Here is a 14,515-nt window from a genome sequence, read left to right on the forward strand (position 1 = left end):
TCATTTTTCTCTCTTTTGGGATAAAGTTGAAATTAACAGCCTCTCTTATTGTAAGCATATTCTATCTTAAAAATAGTTACTGAAATTGAAAATTATATCTATTATCATCATCAAATCTCTTTCCTGAATTGATACTTCAGAATTTCTGTACATTAGAAATACAGGGTTGGTCCCACTCTTCACCAGTAGAACCCCCAAAGGTTAACTTAATTATGGATTTCAAATGTGTAAAGATCAAGGTCAGCTATTTTCCACCTAAACTAAAAGAGAATGATAGGAATTGAATGGATAAGGAAGCAAGATACTGTTATTAAATATGAAGAAAAAATGCCTGTCTACAGATATTTGCACAAGAATAATATTTTTTTTTTGCAAAATAGTTTCCTGGAAAGACTTTTTGAGAATGATTCCTCATCTAATGTCAGTATTTTTGTTCATAGACTCAAGAAACAAGAAAAAATCTTAGATATTTTTAGCCTTTTTTGGACTTTAAATTAGCCTGGTCTGAGGTTAAAACAGAAAACAAAGTTAACACTGCTTTGGTGCAAACTTCCTATTTTCAAGTTCACACCCATATTGGTTGCAACCTTTATTTTGGTCATTTTTTTATGTTTTACCTATAGCAAATTTTAATGATTTTGCTATTGATAGATGTATCAAAATGGTAACATTCATCCAGTTAATGAATTATTAGGTAAACCATGATTTACCTAGTCCTATGGATAGTGCAGTTTCACAGATTACATTTAAAAGAATTAATAATATGTATGAATACTTGATTAAGAAAAGTGCAAGGAAGTAAATGATTGAACATATATGCAAGGGGTAAGCATACTAAAGTCTCTTTTAACTTCTTTGATGTTTCAGTATTGAATCTTTTACAATTTATTATTTTAGATTGCACCTACATCAGACAATGACTTTGGGAGATATAACTGCACAGCCACTAACCGTATAGGAACAAGATTTCAAGAATATATTCTAGCATTAGCTGGTAAGTCTGGCATAATAATTTTTTGAGATTTCACAAAATATTTCTCTAAGAAATGAAATTTTAAACTGATAAAATGGCATCATTTAATTTTAAATATCAACAAATGTTTAACATTTTCATAAATCATAGCTGTTACCTGAAAGTCTGAAGCAGTGGTATACAGTGAAGACTTGAACAATATTTACTGATCACGGTTTTTTAAATTTTCAATCTAATTTGCCCAAATGTATAAATGAGATATTTGTGAATGAATTATACAACATATGCTTTATGAAATCATATTATACTTCAAATAAAGTAAAAATTTAGTCAAAGTAATTTAAAAATTAAAAAATGGAAGAAAATAAAGTATGATTTATATATTTTTAACTTTTGGTCATTAAAATAAAAAATGAAATAATTTTTAACAAAAAATATAAAGTTACATAACTTTTGTTGAAAACATTATAGTTAATGTGCATAAAATATGCCTGTTGTGCTTCTAATACTTAAATATATAGAAATAATAAAACAAAGAATAAAAATTAATTTTAACTGGTAATTAGGCTATGATCTTATTGAGTTATGTATTTATAGAATTTATTAGATTTGACAAGACTGATTAGAAATCTGGAAATACCATTTTCAAGTATAGTTTGTCAAAGCTCAAATAGAAAAATGCCTTTCAATATTAGATACAAAATATCAGCAAATAACTTTAATTTTAAGCTTTAATAGAATTTTATCTTCTGTAAAGAAGTTTTAAATCATTTTCTAAGTTCTTATATTTAAGTTATTTTAGTAAGTTTTTATCACTATGAAGAAACACTTAAGAAAAAAATTATTTCATCTCACATTTTCATATGTTTCAGTTATGGTAATCTGGCTCCATTGTTTCATGGTAAGAGGGCCTGGCTGAATAAATGTATCAAAATGTAACCTTGTAACTGTTCACAAAGTGCTCATCTGAGGGCCTATGGCAAGCAGGACCCAGGCAGGGTAGAAAGGACTGCTGGAGCCTGATCAAGGTTACAAGAAGTCTACATAAGCTGTCAGATGTAAAGAATTACTGTTTCCAAAAACATTAATTAAATTATATATATATATATATATAAAACATAGTGTATATCTTATTATTGTATATATACATATTAATATATGTCTTATTAGTGTGTGTGTACATCCATATATATATATATATATATATTATATATATATATATATATATATATAATATATATATAGCATCATTTTCTTACTTTGGGGAAAAATAATTTTTAATAAGAAAGAGCAACAAACTAAATGATCCTGTGCTAATGAATTGGTATTGAACGTATAAGTGACATCTCATTTTCATGTACATGGAATGTACATGAAATGAGAAAATAAGTAGAAGAGTTTGTGTGCATATCTATGTATTGTTTTCAAACATTCCTACAAAGAGCTTCTCAGTTCTGGGATTACCATTAGAAAGCAGTTTCTGAGGTAGCTCTATCCAGAGAGAACATAGAAGATGTAACACTCCTAAAAGTCAGATCTCTTTCCTTAAGCATCATACTCAGAGTAACTAGGGATCCTTGTAGGAAGGGCTGCTTCCACACTGGAAAAGAGATAATAAAAGATAAATTTGGAAAACCTTGTAGTGCCTTAAAACAAAAGCAAATTAAATACATAACATTCATAATAGAAAACATAATATTATTCATTAACTCATCCAAGAAGCTTCAGTGGTTCCTAAAGTAAACTTGTGAACGTCAAGTGGAAAACAGTAAGTGGAAATAGTTCAAAGTACCTATCTTTAAATTAAAATTTTATTATGAAAATAAATATAGTAACATTATAGTTGATTAACCTAATAGGTAACAAATTGGCAAAGTGATCAAAATTAATATCACTACTAATGAGAAAATTATACTTTTGTACTAGCAGGCATCCAAAAAACTAAGAATAATTTCTGTGATGCTGCTCCCAAAGAACATAATTAGAATTCAATTTGAGGATATTTGTAACAAATTCAAATTGAGGAACCATCTACTACTGAATAACTACACTTCAGAATATCTTACATGAAAAATAAGGACTCCTTAGAGAATTCTCAGAAGAAATGTTTTAGAGAACTGACAAATACATGTCATGCAAGGTTCTAAACTATATCATTTTGCTTTAAAGAATGTTAAAGGTGTGATGAATAAATTTTGATTATAGTCTATGGATAGATGACAGCTTAATAATTTTATGGAGTTTATATATTGGTATGTTTTTGGTAGTAAATACACAGTGAAGTTGGCATCATGCCCTACTCTAAATTGTTCAGATTTTATAAATACATTATTATGTACGTTATGAAAATTTTCAATAAAATTATATTTATTCAAAAGCAAACTGATAATTGAAGAAATCTAAGACCATTACACAAACATGCATGGATAGAGAAGCTTTATAAAAGCAAAATAATTGTAATAATAGATAGCATTCTTTTATTTTATTTTTTCTCTTTAGTTATACATGACAGTAGAATATATTCTGACATATTTATACAAACATGAAGTGCCTTTATTTTAATTAACATCCCAATCTTGGGATTGTACATGATGTAGAGATTCATTGAACATGTTAGATTCATTCACAGTCTTTCTATTTCTCTCCCCTCTTCCTTCCCTTTATTCCCTTTTGCCAAATCTACTGAATTTATATTCCCCTCATCCCAATCCTTATGATGTTTTAGCATCGACATATCAGAGAAAACATTACACATTTGGTTTGGGGGGATTGGCTTATTTTACTTAGCCAGATAGGCTCCAGTCCCATCATTTACCAGTAGATGTTATAAAGTCATTCATTTCTGTTTCTGAGTAATATTTCATTGTGTGTATATGTGTGTATATCACATTTTCTTTATCCATTTATCTATTGAAGGGCACCAAGGTTATTTTCATAGCTTAGCTATTTTTGAATTGAGCTGCTATAGACATTGATGTGGCTATGTCACTCTAGTATGCTGGTTTTAATTCCCTTGGATATGTACCTAGGAGTGGTATAATCAGGTCAAATGGTGGTTCCAGTCCCAGTTTTTGAAGAATCTTCACACTGCTTTCCAGAGTGGTTGCACCAATTTGCTGTCCCACCAGCAATGTATGAGTGTACTTTCTCCCAACATCCTCACCAACATTTATTGTTGCTTGTATTCTTGATAATTTCCATTCTGACTGGAGTGAGATAAAATCTCGATGTAGATTTATTTTGAATTTCTCTAATTGCTAGCGGTATTGCATACTTTTTCAATATTTGATGATCATTCATATTTCTTCTTCCATGAAGTGTCTGTTCAGTTCTTTGGTCATTTATTGATTGGGTTATATGGTTTTTAAGTTCTTTATATATCCTAGATATTAACATTATATCTGAGATGCAGTTGGCAAAGATTTTCTCCTATTCTGTGAGCTATCTCTTCACACTTTGATTTTGAATAATATTTTTCATTTGATATTTTCCCATTTATTGATTCTTGATTTTACTTCTTTTGTATAAGGAGTCTTGTTGAGGAATTTGGTTCCTAAGTTAACATGTTGGAGGATTGGGCCTACATTTTCTTTCAGTAAGTGCAGGGTTTCTGGTCTAATGCCCAGGTCTTTGATGCACTTTGTTTTGAGTTTTGTGCAGAGTGAGAAATAGAGTTCAATTTCATTCTGCTACATTTGTATTTCCAGTTTTCCCATCACCATTTGTGGAACAGGCTACCTAAAAATACTTACCTATATTGATAAAACTAATCTACATCTTTTTGTGTGTGTATACATAGAATGATATGTGACTTTACAGATGATAGTAATATATTATAAGGAATATTTTTATATTATATTATAATTTAGTCAAAGACAACAAATACTTTCCAATATGTGGATATACATTTTATTCTAATATATAACAATTCCTAGATGAAATCTTTAAATAAATATACTGACAGCATTTACTATAACAATGAAGAGATAATCCTTAATTCATATCAGTACAATTATATTGTGGAAATCAGACATACAAACTTGGGCATCATATATTCATGAGCTCAATATTTCATACCTCACTCCAGTTTGCCATTATCTGTATCAAGAGGAGCAACTTGATAAAGTATAGTAAGATTGAAAGGCATTATCTACTAAATCGAATCATGCATAGTTGTCATCAAAATTCTAATACCTTAAGGAAACACATGAGGTATTTATATCAATCTAACAGATAGAGAACACAGGTTCATACATTATGGGATAACATATATATAGTTTATTGTTATTACATCTGGTGTTATTAATACTGACTACATCAGGGAATTCCTTGAGCAGAGTCAGCTTGAAGACATATCATTTTGTTATACCATTACTCACATGTGAACTTTTTTGTTTCCTTTCAATTTGTTTATTTTATTTTATTTTGGGTGTTATTTTTAATTATTAATTAGAACCGATTAGTTATACATTACAGTAGGATGTATTTTGACATATCGTACATAAATGAAGCATAACTTCTCATTCTTCTGATTGTGCAACAGATAGAATTATACCAGTAGTGTAATCATATGGCACATAGGTTAATAATGTCCAATTCATTTTACTCTCCTTCCTTCCCTCATATTCCCTTTTCTCTCTTCAGTCCCCTTTTTTAATCAAAAGTACCTTTATTCTTTCTTCTCCCCCTCCACCTTATTGTGAATTATCATTCATATACCAGAGAAAATATTTGGCCTTTGGTTCTTTGGGATTGGCTTATTTCACTTAGCATAATATTGTCCAGTTCTATCCATTTACCTGCCATGCCATAATTTTATTCTTCTTTAAGGCTGAGTAATATCCTTTATTCTTCTTTAAGGCTTTTATTCTTCTTTAAGGCTGAGTAATATATCCCTTTAAGGCTGATGCTGCTTTCCGTAGTGGTTGCACTGATGTGCAGCATCTTTATCAATGTATGACACCTATACTCCTCAAATTGTTTTATGATATAGAAAAAGAGGGAACTCTTTCAAAATCATTCTATGAAATAAGTGTCACCCTGATACAGACAAAGACACATCAAGGAAACAAAATTTAAGACCAATGTCCCTAATGAACATAGATGCAAAAATTCTAAATAGAACACCAACAAATCACATAAAAAATTTAAAAGATAGTTCACTTTGATCAAGTGGGGTTTTTCCCAAGGATGTAAGGTTGTTTTAACATACAGAAATCAATAAACATATTTCATCACATCAATAGGCTTAAAGACAAAAATCATAATGATCATTACAACAGATGCAGAAAAAGAATTTGCCAAAATCAGCACCCCTTCATGCTCAAAACCCTAGAAAAACTATGAATAGTAAGAACATACTTCATCATATAAAAGCTATATATGCTAAACCAAAGGGCAACATTATTCTAAATGTAGAAAAAGTGAAAGTATTCCCTCTAAAACTGGAACAAGCACAGAGATTCCCTCTTTCACCACTTCTATTCAACATCATACTTGAAACTCTAGCCAGAGCAATTAAACAGAAGACAGAAATTAAAAGGAAACAAATAGGAAAAGAAGATCTCAAATATCCCTATTCGCTAATGACACGATTCTATATTTAGAAGATCCAAAAAGTTCCACTAGAGATATTCTCAAACCAATAAATGGATTCAACAATGTAGCAGGATATAAAAATCAACTGTTCTTTTGTACATCAGTGATGAATCCACTGAAAAAGAAATTAGGAAAACCATCCCATTCACCATATACTCAAAAAAATATTTGGGAATTGATTTAACAAAAGAAGTGAATAATCTCTACAATGAAAACTACAAAACACTAAAAAAAAAACAAAACAAAAAACCAGAATAAGACCTTATAGGATGGGACGATCTCCCATGCTCTTGGATGGGCAGAATTAATATTGTCAAAATGGCCATACTACTAAAATCATTTTACATATTTAATGCAGTCCACTTTAAAATCCTAATGACATTCTTCATAGAAATAGAAAAAGCAACTATGAAGTTCATTTCAAAAAATATGATACACAGAATAGCCAAAGCAATACTCAGCAGGAAAAGTAAAGCAGGAGGAATCACAATACTAGATCTTAAATTATACTACAGAGCTATAGTAACAAAAATAGCATGGTATTGGCTCCAAAATAGACACATGCACTAGTAGTAGAGAATGGAAGAAACGAAGAAACAGAGACAAACCCACATAAACACAGTTGTCTCATATGAGACAAAGGCACCATAAACATACATAGGAGAAAAGATAGTCTCTTCAGAAATGATGCTGGGAAAACTGGGAATCCATATGTAGTAGAATGAACTTATATCCCTATATATCACCCTGCACAAAAGTCATCTCAAAGTGGATCAAGGACCTAGGCATTAGTACAGAGACCCTATGCCTACTAGAAAGAAAAGTAGGCTCCAATCTCCAAAATGTCATTTTAGGAAAAAAAATTCCTCAATAAAACTCTTAAAGCACAAGAAGGAAAATAAATAATCAATAAAATGGATTGTGTCAAACTAAAAAAGCTTCTTCACAGCAAAGGAATAAATCAAAAATGTGAACAGCGAGCTTTCAGAATGGGTGAAAATTTTTGCCACCTGCACCTCAGATAGAGCATTAATCTCCAAAATATATATAGAACTCAAAAAACTTAGCTCAAAAAAAATCAATAAATGGCCAAAGAAACCAAACAGTCACATCACAAAAGAAGAAATACAAATGGTTAATAAATCTATGAAAAAATGTTCAATATTAGCAATTATAAAAATGAAAATTAAAGCTACACTGAGATTTCATTTAACTCCTGTCAGAATGGCAATTATCAAGAATCCAAGTAACAAATATTTTTTAAAAAAATTAAAAATTAAAAAAAAACAAGTAACAATAATTGTTGGAGAAGATGTGAGGAAAATTGTATGCTCATACATTGCTGGTGGGACTGCAAATTGGTACAAACATTCTGGAAAGCAGTATGGAGATTCCTGGGAAAACTTGGAATAGTACCACCATTTGACCATGTTATCCCACTCCTTGGCATATATCTAAAAGACTTAAAATAAGCTTACTATAGTCACACAGCCACATCAATGTTCATAGCAGCTCAATTCATAATAGCTAACCTGTGGAACCAGCCTGGGTGCCCAAAAATGAATGGATAAAGAAAAAGTAGTATATATACATAATGGAATATTACTCACCCATAGAAAAGAATGAGATTATGGCACTTGCTGGTAAATGGACAGAACTGGAGGCTATCATGCTAAGTAAAATAAGCCAATCCCGAAAAATCAATAGTCAAATATTTTCTCTGATATGTGGATGCTGACTCATAATAGGGAAGAGGCTGGGACAAGGAGGAGTAGAGGACCACTTAATTGGGCAGAGGAGAATGAAGGGAAGGAAGCGGGTTTGGGGAATGGGAAAGATAGTAGAATGAATTGGGCATAACTTACATATGTTCTTATATAAATACACAACCTGTGTATCTCCATATCATTTACAACCACAAGAATGGGAAATTATACTCCATGTATGTATGATATGTCAAAATGAATTCTAGGATCATGTATATGAGAAAGAACAACAAAGGACAAATTAATGAAAAACATAAAAAAGAAAATATGTAATAAATTTATGTAAACTAAAACACCTCACTGGATTGTGAAATAGTAGAAAATTTTTTTTACTTTTTCATCCTATTACTTTTACATTCTTGCAAAATAATTCCAACAAGCAATTATTGTTTTTCTCAAATTAATTTTTAAAAATAATCTATCTCCCTCCCTCCCTCCCTCTCTCTCTCTCTCTCTATATATATATATATATTTATTACACGCGCGCGCGCGTGCACGAACACACACACACACTTGTATTAATATCAAAAAATTTTTAAACATTATCTATTAAACCCTGGCTTTATATTCCTTGAGCAACAATTGATTCAGACTCGTTTAATTTTTGTCCTGTCAGTTGAAATTTTAAAAAAATTTCTATGATTCTATGGAAAGATGATAATATATACTTAATAATATTTAACTTCTTAATCCAAATATTAGAATATAACAAGAAATACAGCGATACATATTCTAAAGATTTCCCCATGAAATGTTTCATAAACAGGTCTTCTAGGCCATATTCCTATTTTCTAACTAGAGGCTATACTTTCTTTTAGTGCTCACATGCATATCTTGTATGTATATTTATATCCATGATCATGAATTATGGTTGTAGAACACATTAGAAATAAAATTTTACCTACATAGTGTTATTCCTTCCTTATATTTTTCTACCTACTAAAGATTGTGATCTTTTGACAAGATGCTCTTTCAATTATTTTTTAAAAAAACAGTATTCTAAGCTTTTAAAACTTATTATCAAATAATGTCATTCATTTATTTAAAAATCTTATTTTAATTTTTGTGCTGTATTTCAGTTTTAAATATTGAAATACTCCTACCTTAACCTTAGAACAATGATCCCATTTTTGCATAATTAACACACTTTTGTGATAATGTCACCTTCTCCTGGGCAATTTTGTGGGAGGGCCTCATCTATGAACTGCCATCAGGTACTACACACGGTGGCTGGGAGTACATACCTCAGTCCTTTGTGGTTTCTGTGCCATGTTCCATAGCAAGTACTCTGAGATCTACCTGATGAAAATGTTGTAATGGCTATGTGAGTTAATATGTTTGAAATATCCAGTATATGGCAAATACCCACAAAATATTAATTGACTGTTATTATGGCCAAATTTTAGTTTGTATCATTTGCTTTTACGTACATATAGTATGTTGATCTCTTTTTAGTTGTAATACAAAGATCTAGACATCTTATACCAATGAGTAATAAAATGAAATTAAGTCTTGCTTATTCTGGGCAGTGTGTTTCTATTAATTAATATAATCTCCATTTTATTTTTTTCCCTTCTAATTCCTTGTTCTACATATTTTTTCCCACTACTGAGGGTGCTTGAGAATTGATTTTGTTTTTAACCTTAACTCAGGACATGATACTTATACCTATTAAATCTCAGCTTGACAGTTTTGACTCATCTTTTAACCTACTAAGACCCTGTCAAATCCAATATTTTAGGTTTCTTTCCAAGATTGACTTAATTCACAAATATCATGAAGCAGTCATCTGTACTTTCAGTTAAGTCATGAAAAAGGCTATAAAAGTCACTTTTGAGAACAGAGACCTGCTTATAGGTTAAACTTGATCAATTGACCAAAATTCTATAGATAGGGAACTACAGTCAATGTACTGGTCCTTGTACTAAGATGGTATCTTATTCAGAAGCAGGTTAACATTAGCTCTTTTGAAAATACATTCTCTTCGCCTGAATATAAAGCCATGTTTCTCTGAAATGATCTATCCTAGAAAACTCTACATCTTGTTCATTTTTAAAAAATTTCCCAGAAATCACGAGATGAACAGTGATATTCATACTAACAGAAAAAAATATATTAGTGAGTTTTATTAAGCTCCAGACACTGTTCTAGATCTTGGGAATCTGAAGATGAATAATATATAAAGCAGCTGCAGTTCAAAATTAAGGGTTGTAGCAGAAGTGTAAATCAAAGTCCTGAGAACCCAAAATTGAATTCTCACTGAAGCTCCTGGGGGAAGCTTCAGATATGGATTAGCTTTGCAACTGGACAATAATAAGTCAGTAGAAACAGGTGTAAAAAGAAGACAGGAAATACTGAAAGGATCAAGATGACACTTGTACAAAAAGCATAATGCTATGGCAGGGTGGACAATACAAAGAAAGGAGGCACAGAGTGGAAACTTGGAGTGTATTGTGTGATGGGTCCCATGGTGGGTGCCATGAATAGAGAGGTAGTGAGAGATCTAATTATGGATATTCTTAAAAACATGCTTATGTTCTGCCTGTTATGGAAAGTAAACTTTAGATTTATTTTAGCCATAAAGCAACTTAATCCATTCAAGTGCCCTGCCAATATTCCAGAGACTGATTTTTAACATAACATTAGATATGGGGAAAAGGTCACTTTCTGTATTTTTCCAAATAGCCCAGTTTTGTAAATATACAAACATCTAAAGTAGTATCCACTCTTGCAAAAAGGAAATATATACATAATTACATATTATTTTATACTATTATTTAATATAGTATTGTTATTTAAATATATTACCATTCATTGCAACAAGTGGACATTACTTTAGGATGTTTGATATATATATATAAAATATATATATATGATATATATATAATCTCCCAAATATGTATATATAAGACTATTGTAGTTGTTTTAGATGCATTTGGTGAATGTATGAAGGGTTTGCTGTGTTGTGTTATTAGCTTATGAGATATGGTTGAATTACCCAGTTAATAATGGGATCTAGGTTTCTGGGACTTGTAAGAAGTATCATGAACTGGGTAAGTTTGAAGGAAATATTTTCCATTGATATTTTAGAAGTGAATAAACACTTCTTTGGAGAATAGTAAAAGTAGAAATGGGAAAATCAAGAAAAGATTCCTGGACTACTTAAGTTTGATCAGTAAATTTAAAAGTATATGAATAAATAAAGACAAAAAGAATTATTCAGAGTTAGTATAAGTACTTGTGATGAGAAAATATACACATAAGTGTTCAAAGGCTATGAAAAGATCAATATAATTATGATCTGTATTTGGCAATCAAGGTAAACCAAAAGAAAGATGAAATTTAAAAGAATTTACAGGGTTCTAGATGTGTTGCTAATTGACCATAATATCAGAGAAGGCTGACAACTTGCATTGCACCATTCTGGCTGCTATAAAAAATGCCTTGAATCTGAAACTAATAATTAACATAAACTTGCCCAGCATAGTCTAGAGACTGGAAAGTCTAAGGACAAGGCATTGGTAAAATTTGGTGTCTGATGAAACCTTCTCACACATACCCTTTTCTATGCCTGCTTTAGCTCTTTCATATATATGATATATATGTATATGATAGTAGAATGCATTACAATTCTTATTATACATATAAAGCACAATTTTTCATATCTCTGGTTGTATACAAAGTGTATTCACACCAATTCATATTTTATACATGTACTTTGGATAACATTCCACCAACATTTTTAACCCCCTGGCCCCTCTCTTCCCCTCCCAACCCTCTGCTCTATCTAGAGTTGGTCTATTCTTCCACTGCTCCCCCACCCCTGCCCCCCTTCCTATCTCATTATGAATCAAAACTTCCTTATATCAGAGAAAACACTTGGCATTTGTTTTGGGGGGACTGGCTAACTTCAGTTAGTACTTATGTTCTAACATGCTTATGTTCTCCAACTCCATCCATTTACCTGCAAATACCATGATTTTATTCTCTTTTATTGCTGAGTAATATTCCATTGTGTATATATATGCCACAGTTTTTTATCCATTCATCTATTGAAGGGCATCTAGGTTGGTTCCACTGTTTAGTTATTGTGAATTGTGCTGCTATAAACATTGATGTGGCTGTGTCCCTGTAGTATACTATTTTTAAGTCTTTTGTATATAGACTGAGGAGAGGGATAGCTGGATCAAATGGTAGTTCCATTCCCAATTTTTTTTTTAAAGAGAGAGTGAGAGAGGAGAGAGAGAGAGAGAGAGAGAGAGAGAGAGAGAGAGAGAGAGAGAGAATTTTTAATATTTATTTTTTAGTTCTCGGCGGACACAACATCTTTGTTGGTATGTGGTGCTGAGGATCGAACCCGGGCCGCACGCATTCCAGGCGAGCGCACTACCACTTGAGCCACATCCCCAGCCCACCATTCCCAATTTTCCAAGGAATCTCCATACTCCTTTTCATATTGGCTGCACCAATTTGCAGTCCCACTACCAATGTATGAGTTATCTTTTTCCCCACATCCTCACCAACACTTATTGTTATTTGTATTCATAATTGCTGCCATTCTGACAGGATTGTGATGAAATCTTAGAGTAGTTTTGATTTTTATTTCTCTAGTTGCTAGAGATGATGAACATTTTTTCATCATTAGGCCTTTGCCTACATTCCCCAAAACCCTGATTGTTAAAAATATCACATTGGTGCTTAATTGTAAATGTACAAATTTTGAGGGGAATCAATATTCAGAGCACATATCTTTTGAAATAGTTAAAAATATATACACCTTATTGGAAATAAAGTGCTCACTGAAAACAGAAGCAGATGGGACCCATCTTAGCATAGTGTTCTTGAGAGGCAAATAGTTGTTAGTGACATACTGTGTGATGCAGTCCTACCAAATCTAGAAAATTCAATTCTTTATCGACCAACAGTAATTTATTGGATTTTTATTAGACACAGATTGAAGAATAAGGAAAGCAGAAAATATTATAATAGAATTAGTTTGTTATACAATCACTGGAAATGTAGAGAATAGGAAAGACAACAGGCATTTATGAGTCTTCCAGCTTTTAGGTCAGAATACAGCACAAACAAGCTCAGGTCAACAGCTCTACATAAAGGTCATCAATTCTTGCTGCCAAGCTACCTTCTGTTGATATCACTTCCACCTGTATCAGGAACATGAGAATAAACATTTAGTGGGGAGCCAAGCCCTTATTCACCTCTTCAGGTGCTCTTCTCCACTTTCACCTGTCAAGAAAATGGGGATGGCATCCACATTCCTCCAGCATCCTCAACTGTACACATGTGCCACTCATACTAATTGCCTATATGCATGAACTACAGAGAAAGAGTCTGGGTCATTAACATCTTAGAATTTAGTTCCTTAAATGGAAAGGGAAGTTGAATTAATTATAAAAATTGATGTGGAAGTTTAATAGAAAATATCTACCATAAGGTTGGAGACACAGCTCTGGGAGAATATTCCCCTAAGCACTCATTTTTTTTAAAGAAGGTTTACAACAATCAAACACTTCAGATTTATTGATCTAAGGTTAGCAACACCAAGACCTTATCTGTGGAGTAAGAGCTGACTCACTGTCTTACCACCATACCTTCAGCACCAGCTTCCCAGCATTCTAGAAAACCATGTTCCCAGAAGTAAAGATAATGGGAAAGAAATACGGAATAATCTATTTCAACTTAAAATCTACTCAAATAACTTAAGAGACAGATGAATGGATAAATAAAATATTTACAAGAATGTGTATGTATGTGTATATGTGAGTATAAAATTCAGCTTTAAAAATAAATCCTATCACTTATGACAACATGCATGAACCCCAAACAACATTATGCTAAGCAAAATAATCCAGACCCAGAAAAACAAATATGACATGAACTCAGATACATATGGAATTCTAAAAAAGTTGATCTCAGAGTAGCAGAGAGTAGAGTGGTAGTGGCCAGGAGCTAGACAAGGATATGAATATATGTTGGTCTAAGACTAGAAAATTTCAGGAATGCAAGATGAATAAATTCTGGAGATATGATGTTCACGTATATCTCTTTTTAACAATATTGTATTTTATAGTAAAATTTGCAAAAGAAGGTAGATTTTAAATGTCCTTACCACACACTTACATACAAACACACACATAAAATAAAAATATAAATGATAGAT

The 14,515-nt window shown here is 31.6% G+C and overlaps 1 protein-coding gene across 1 annotated transcript in view; it reads left to right on the top strand.

Moving 5' to 3' along the window:
* The window catches only part of Ncam2 (neural cell adhesion molecule 2), a 472,605-nt gene that overhangs the window by 360,888 nt on the left and 97,202 nt on the right, over nucleotides 1-14,515 (top strand). Inside the window, exon 11 of the mRNA XM_026411794.2 lies at nucleotides 898-994. Coding sequence (XP_026267579.2) covers nucleotides 898-994 — 97 coding nt within the window. The remainder of the gene's footprint in view (nucleotides 1-897; nucleotides 995-14,515) is intronic.

The sequence above is a fragment of the Urocitellus parryii genome, chromosome 2, assembly GCF_045843805.1.
Source record: "Urocitellus parryii isolate mUroPar1 chromosome 2, mUroPar1.hap1, whole genome shotgun sequence".
In the NCBI taxonomy this organism is placed as follows: Eukaryota; Metazoa; Chordata; class Mammalia; order Rodentia; family Sciuridae; genus Urocitellus; species Urocitellus parryii.